The 7416-nt window shown below is 42.8% G+C and overlaps 1 protein-coding gene across 2 annotated transcripts; it reads right to left on the bottom strand.

Moving 5' to 3' along the window:
* Window positions 1-850: 850 nt before the first annotated feature.
* LOC126397292 (diencephalon/mesencephalon homeobox protein 1-A-like) lies at window positions 851-6200 on the bottom strand. 2 transcript variants are annotated; one of them, XM_050055951.1, is made up of 5 exons: window positions 5976-6200; window positions 3836-4002; window positions 3489-3683; window positions 2841-3288; window positions 851-2649 (listed from the first exon to the last, which is right to left on the bottom strand). In XM_050055951.1, exons 2-5 carry the CDS (start codon window positions 3986-3988, stop codon window positions 2231-2233), a joined length of 1215 nt encoding a protein of 404 aa, XP_049911908.1. In that variant the 5' UTR covers window positions 3989-4002; window positions 5976-6200; the 3' UTR covers window positions 851-2230. The 2 variants fall into 2 exon arrangements, with proteins under 2 accessions (XP_049911908.1, XP_049911909.1); XM_050055952.1 differs by having other exon boundaries at window positions 858-2649; window positions 3489-3667; window positions 3835-4002; window positions 5976-6197.
* Between the last annotated feature and the right edge of the window lie 1216 nt (window positions 6201-7416).

Below are 7416 nucleotides of genomic sequence, written 5' to 3'. Positions count from 1 at the left end.
AAGGACTCAGGCCTCAGTAGAACTGGAACACTACCAAGTCAGGATTTGATGACGTAGCATCCTTGAAATACAGCCATTTAAGGGTCCTTCATTGACTTTGAGAAACACCCCCAGTCCCAGTACAAGCACGGGAAGGTCATCGATTTATTGACTGAAGTATTTCCGACTCCACTACGATAGGTGGCGATATGCCTCCTATCCGCTTGTTAGTATTGGACCTTTTTCCGGTTGACCTATTACATCACAGACCACATAATCAAGTGTCGTCCAGCTGTTCTGCCACTTCATTGAACAGGTCGCTATTCTGTGTTTTCTGCCTATCAATGCATTTTAAACAACACAGCATAAACTGCATCTCTTTGTCCGTCCAAAAATGTTTGGCTCTGGATGTAGATTTTGCCATGTTGTTACCGGCTTCTTCTTCTGTTACGCATTTAATGCTATTCCACTTCCGGATCAAAGCCCGGGGTGGAAACTGTGGAGCATGCGCAGAACGCCTAGGCCAGTTTGAGTCTCAATCGCATTATCTGGGTGCGAGAAATTTGATTTCGTCAGACTAACATGTTAACATTTTTTTTTAAAGCCCGGTTTTAATCTGACCAAGACAATAAATCGATTTTCTCCTAATGTCATGTTAACGTCCTGACTGTCTCTATTTCCTCAATTCAACCCAAATATCCAAATGTAGGACTTTCGCTAAAGAAGAGTTGCCTGATGTGCGTTCTTTTCTTACATTTTTAATAACAAGCATTTTGCCTTTCCTCTGTGTTGATTTCTTGAGTCGTTGTTTTAGAATAAAGCTCCCTCTTTGGAAAATGTCAAAATGAGGCAGTGCAAGCATCTTACATTTCCAACCGACGACACTGAGAACATGAGTCATTCTTATGTGTGATTTATTCCCTTGCATTAAACAGATAAATTACTCACATTTTAAACAATTGAGAAATACATGTCTTGAATCTACAGTGATATAATACATAGAGAATGGCCCTGTGTGTCTCTCTGCTGAAGCCAGTGGCTCAGAAAAAGTGGTGACTCTGTCCAGTTCAGTCCGCCACTCGCGTTAACAAAAATATATGCCGGATGGGTTCATATTTATTTGTCACTGTGCCTCCTCTGCAAATTTTCCCCATGTTTCACTGCTGCTGTAGGTCCTTTGAAAAATACATTTCCTCTCAAATCCTTCACACAAAAGACATGGAGTTACTCTTCCGCCAGGCAGATGGAGACGAACACTGAGGGATATTTACAATGCTCAATGGGTTCAGCTGAGTGCTGTAACTTCAAACAAGGAGAGTCATGTGTCATCTACAAAGAAATACAGCTGGCTGGGGGATTATATTGACTGATCGGAGCTTTATTTCTGATATCAGATCAGATGTGACTTCATTCAGTGTTCTGCGGCTGTAAGCCATGCTTCAGAGGGGTGCATGCATGCATAGTTCACGTTCAGGGGTGGAGTTATAGAATATTTTATATCTGTCCTGGAATCAGCTCTGTACTTCAAGACTTTCTTCACTTCACAGAGGAGGCTGAAATGAGTTGGTGCGTGCTGCTGATCAGAAGGAGTCGACTACAAGCAAAGATCCATGTGTTCAGTCACAGCTGCAGTCCAGGTGGGGCTTTTTTTTTCATTAAGTCCATCAAGTTCTTGTTATAATCTTATTTTCTGTTAAGTCGATCCCGCAGAGCTGTTCTTCATGTCCTGGTGTGCTCCCAGCAGTGAGCTGCGCGCCCACATGGTGACAATGAGGTGAAGGGGAATCGGTGTGTCGACAACCCTGGGCCCTGAACTGAGGGAGGGAGCCTAAAGTGCCTGCTCTGAAACACATTTGTGTGTGCTGAAAAAATATGTTGTTTCTACTTGTTTGTTACACTTCTCTGGTTTTGAAATTAGGTTTATAAGAAATACAGAAAACTGCAAACAAAGCATCAGCAGCTGTTCAATTAAATTACATGAAACAAGCACAAATTTGAAATCTGGACAGATTTTAAAGAGATCGTCGTTACGATAATTTGGTAGCAGCCGGTAGCTTAAGTTTTAATTTGAGATATTTCTAATGAGTTTTTGTAGATATGTATGTGTTGGATGGATACACATAGTTGCTGACAGTGGTGAAGGGTCAAGAGGAAAGTGAAGAGGGGCCCAGAGTCACTTCCTGTGGACAGGACCAATAATATGGTGCGGCCCTGACTAGAGGGCGAACGCTTAGAACGAGCAGCCCGAGCTTCAGTTAGGGAGTGTGTCCAGTCCCAATGAGGCTGCGTGTTGCTTGGCCCTCAGACGGAGGTTCTCGATGCTGGTGGTCTTGCTGTTGAGGCTTCCGGGGATGCTGCCTGGTGCTGCCTGCAGCAGCGGGCTGTTCCACACCTGCTGGGCCTGTGACAGGGTTTGGTAGTAGGACTGGCAGGGCAGCGAGCTCAGCGGGGACGGCATATTGACATTCATGCCCAGGTAGGGCAGAGAGGACGGCGTGCTCATCTCAAAGGACGGGTAGTGCACCAGGTTGTTGGTGGCGGCCATGTGCTGACGAAACTGCTCCTGCAGCCGGAAGAGGCTGAGTGGAGAGGAAGCGTAGGAGTTGCTCTGTGCCAAACCGCTGGTCACGCTGCTGGAGGACGGCAAGGTGGGGGAGCCCAGAGGAGAGTCTGAGAGATGGAAGAGAGGAGAACTTTAATATGTTTCAGCACAAACTGATCTTTGTTTGGAATTTATGTGTTTTAAATGAACTGTGTGCGTTCGATACAAATATAAATGTGGTTAGATTCTTAAACATGACATATAATCAGGGAACATCAAAGAAAAAGCAGCTGGATTCATTAGACAGTGATATTTTTACCTGATGTGGGGCTCAGCTGTTTGCAGGATGGGGAGCTCCTCCCCGGCAACACTCCCCCCTCCCCCTGCGTCTCCTCCCTGATCTTCACCCTTGTCTCCCCCCTCATTTCGTCCTCCTCTCTGTCAGCATTATCTTCTGCTGCTGACTCGCTGTCCGACGGCTCAGGAGAGGTGACGTTGACTTCCACGCTCATCTCTCCAGGCTGCGGCCGTGCGGCTGCCAGCCTCTCTGTCTCTGAGTGACAGGATGAGGAGGAGGATGGAGGCGGAGGAGTGCGGGCCTCAGGAACCAGGGTGGTGGTGGTGGTGGTGGTGGTGGTGAGGTCAGTCTTGGAGTCCTCTGTGGAGCCCTCTGCAGCTCCAGACGCCTCCTTCTGTTTCTGGAGCTGCTCCTTCTGAAGGCTGCGCTGCTTCTTACGAAACTTGGCCCGGCGGTTCTTGAACCAGACCTGGACAGACAGATCAATGTTGGGTCAATGACTAACATAACACTGGACAACTTTGAACCACAGCATATGACATTTGTTAGTTCACGTTGCTGCATCTTGCCTGTCCATTATCACCTTCAAGGATAGAAGATTGCCCTGAAGTTTTAACCTTTAAGCTGAGCGAGAGCAACACAGCATCAATGCATTGTGGGAGGTTTTACCTGAACGCGTGCCTCAGGCAGGTTGGTGCACATGGCCAGACGTTCCCGCATCACCACATCAGGGTAGTGGGTCTTCTGGAATGTTTTCTCCAGGGCCTCCAGCTGCTGGGCGGTGAAGGCCGTCCGACTGCGCCGCTGCTTTCGGTGCTGGGAGCCATACCGGGCCTCAAGGATAATGTCTTGAAATGTGCAGCCGTTGAGAAAGAAGAAACACGACCAGTTTAATTGAGGTACAGGTCAAAGGTCATTTGAGCACCCCAGAGATCAGCACACACTGAATTAGTGTTAATGCACAGTCAAAGATGAGAGATGAAAGTGGGCAACAAAATGAGCAACTGATTCTTACCAGCCAGTCTCTCTGCAAGAGTGAGGGCATGCACTGAGGGCCTGTAGTCAGGGGCGTGCTGGGCCTGTTGCGCCGCCTGCTGGTGGAGGTTGTACATGGCGCTCAGTGAATTCATGGCGTGGAGAGAGTAGCCGTTCACCCCGTAGTGCTGCATGGCCGGCGAGCTGTCTGCAGAAAGGAGGACGAGCTGCTGTGAGTGTCAGGCCTCTTTAAACAAACCAGCCTGTTATCTGATTGTGGCGCCAACAAAAAGCGAAAACTCTGTATAATATCGTTTGTTGTAGGATGACTAATTGAAATGGCAACAGGTGAAATACAAAAGGCTGCGCTCAAAAGGAAAAACGGCTCATTCGTTTTATCAAAGAATGAATGTGCAGATAGGTAAAAGTGACCTCTAATAATTTCACAAAGATTAATTAGCCGAGACTGTTTATTAGTATTTGTCGTGTGTTGTTAGATCTAGTTTAGCAGATCTAACATTTTAGGAAACTTTTTTTTTCCAGTGTTTGCCCACTTTAAATGTTCAGAAAATAAAATATCTAGGTTTGAAACTTTTAATATACAGTAACATTTGTCTTTACCATTTGATCAGGAAGCTTTCAGGAAGAAAAAAATATATGATTTATGAATCCACGGCTCAACAGATTTAGTTTTAAAATATTTAAAAGAGGTCATTTAGCAGTTATATTCAGCAATAAAAAAAATACAGAATATATTTCGCACTTTATTTACGCTAATAAAATGTGCGTAAAAGTAGGCCACAGCAGTTAAAAGGAGACATTATTTTATAGTTTTTTTTTTTTTTTAATTATGACAATATTTTGTTCATTGCTGTTTTTATTTTAAGATGCTCGTATTAGGAAACATTAAATCCGTGCCGATAGTCTAATATGTCAGTGTTCCATAATTGTGGGTGTAAATGTATACAAATATTAATAATAATAATAATAATAAAATCTAAATTATTTATCAGGAAAGTAAAAAGGGAACTGATATTTTCTCGTCCACACAAAACAATTAAATTAATTCTACTCTCATTTCACCACCTACATCAAATTAAGTTTTCAGAGTTTTAACAGGAAACATTTCCTCAGTTGCGTTTAACTAAAGAAATGTTTCCTATTAAAACTCTTAAGTCTGAAAATTTTAATTTCAGAGGCAGGCCGGACTGACATCATGTTTACTCTGCTCCCTCTGAGTGTGACTCGAGCGGTTTATTTCAATCTGTGGCGGGTCTCAGGTCAGATTCAGACGCCTGCAGGCTGACGGAGACGCGTGACCGTGCTCCTGTCTAATGTGGGTGCAAATAGGTTTCAACTATACAAAGCTATTAATTTATCATCAGGCCTGACACGTGAAAGATGGGCCAGCCCGCGCGCGTGTGTGTGTGTGTGTGTGTGTGTGTGATCAAAACGTGTGACTAATACAATAACATTTTCTTCTTGTGACTATTTCATTGCGTTATTTTCCTAAATCACCCTCTGGCAGGATTCATGTAATCTCTTCGATTTTCTTTTTAAATCTGCAGCTTTAAAATTCATCACAGCTCCTGCTTCTTCTTGCAGGACAATGTCACGAAGCCTCGGGCTCTGATTTAAGCCTAATTATGCTAATTACCGTGGATTTATGAGTTATACAGCATTTAGTAAAGATTGCCTCCGGGCCGGAGCTGTGTGTGTGTGTGTGTATGCAGCAGCATTCACACACTTAAAGGACGGGGAATTAATGAGAATGATTAACATGGAGTCAATTAACAACCTGTGATGTTAAACAAAAACAACCAAAAGGAACTTTATTAAACAAGGTGTAAATGTCCCCAAATTATAATATGAATTTGACACGGATATTCCTTTATATTACAGCCTTATAAGTGTAAGTGTTACTGAAAAATGTACACACTTTTAATCGGTTAACTTGAGCAAAACACTCGCTATTACATCAGTTTTGTTGGGGACATCGGCAGGCTGACGGGCTGCACTTTTAAAACGCGATTTAGTTTGGAAGATAACAAAACCCCGCGATATTACGCACAATAAATGCAAGAAAAAAACACGCAAATCAATTTAAAATTGCTTTAAAATAAGATTTGTTAGGCTGCAGAACAAATTCAGTTGCAAACTTGTAAGGAGCAAACTTCTTACCTCTCCTCTCTGTGCGTATCTGAAGCGAAATATCTCCACCAGCAGCCAAATATTTCTCCTCTTAAATCTGCTTCTCTGAAATCCACAAACGCTGGATCATTTTTATCATTTCATTAGTTTTTTCTTTTATTTCTCATTCACTGTGATATCCTGAGAATATCCCGCTCGGTCCGCTCTCAGTGCTCCGGCTCGCCTCTCTGTGGATGTGGGAGGATGCTGAGCTGCCATCTATCGGCCTTTAAAGCGCTCCGGGTGGGGTCACCGGGACGCTCACACGCTCCTTCTCTGTGCCAATCACGTCGCTTTCCTCCTCCACCACCATCACCACAGCCCCTCCGCCCTCCTCCTTCACATTACTCCTCATTTCAGAGATGATTTTTCTGCATCCGAGGTGCCGAGTTTTTCTGCTTCTGCCGCTGTTGTTATTTTGGAAGGAAAAAAAAACATAATTTTAGATTTTTCGGCCAAAATTGACCATTTTAGTCTAAATATTGTTATTAACCTCATGGTTGTTATTTTTAAGAGGTGATATTAATGATAATGTTTATGTTTTTTGGTTTTACTCAGTATGCACTGACCTAAAAAATCAAATTCTCTTAAAAATTTAAAACTGATTTGATAAGATCTTAACATGATTTAAGCTATCCCCATTATGTAACAGCCTTGGCCTTATTTCTATGTCTTATATATATATTTTTTTTTATAAATCTCAGGGTCCACTTAAAATGTGTTGCTAAATAGGAGCTAAAGCCAAAGACAAAGGTCAGACTGCAATTTTTTAAATTTATAAACAGCCAAATTGTTCATTTGCTAAGCCTAGATGCATTGTTTTAACCACACTATAGATTGAAATTGCTTTACCTACGTTTATAATATTATTAGATTGCTTATAAACGCTGAAATGGCCATTTGTAGGTTATAGTTTATACATTTTGGATTGAGTTTAGGCCTAAACATCCTTTTAAAATGCCACCAAACAAAAGTTCTCAGTGTAAATATTTTCCTCAGCAGATCTCAAGTGTCTTTAAGAATTATGAGCTTTTTAAAAGAAACTCCAGCTCACCAAATTCTTAAATTCAGCCTAAAAAAGGTCTATAACACAGGTCTTAATTAAATGATATGCAAATTTAATGGCCTGTACCACTCTTCTGCAGTGACTCGCGCACGGTGACTCTCAGGTTAATTCCGTGCTTTAATTTTATTTTCCTCCTGCCTCCTGTGTGACTGCATGTTTGGTGGGAATGCAGCTGAGGTGGAGAGATGCAGGGCTGGGCTATACACTGCTGCCTCCAGCAGCTCCCCGGCCCCGAGGGATTTAGGTTAGGATTGGGTAGACAAGACGCCATTTCACCCTCCAAAAAAATGTCTTAAAATGACTGCTGGTAAGAGGATTAAAACAATAATGCCCCTCTCTTCTTCAAGGTTTTTAGAAAAGATTTCT

Source organism: Epinephelus moara, chromosome 10 (assembly GCF_006386435.1).
Source record: "Epinephelus moara isolate mb chromosome 10, YSFRI_EMoa_1.0, whole genome shotgun sequence".
NCBI classification, from domain to species: Eukaryota; Metazoa; Chordata; class Actinopteri; order Perciformes; family Serranidae; genus Epinephelus; species Epinephelus moara.
Note: the sequence above shows the minus strand (reverse complement) of the source record. Positions and strands in the feature narration are given on the sequence as shown.

Excerpts from the sequence above, each read along its gene's own strand:
- LOC126397292 (XM_050055951.1), bottom strand. The coding sequence starts at position 3,988 with ATGCAGCACTACGGGGTGAACGGCTACTCTCTCCACGCCATGAATTCA. Across the intron at positions 3,684-3,835 it reads CTCTTGCAGAGAGACTGGCT|GGCTGCACATTTCAAGACAT; the intron begins GGTAAGAATCAG and ends TTCTTTCTCAAC. Across the intron at positions 3,289-3,488 it reads TGCCTGAGGCACGCGTTCAG|GTCTGGTTCAAGAACCGCCG; the intron begins GTAAAACCTCCC and ends CTGTCTGTCCAG.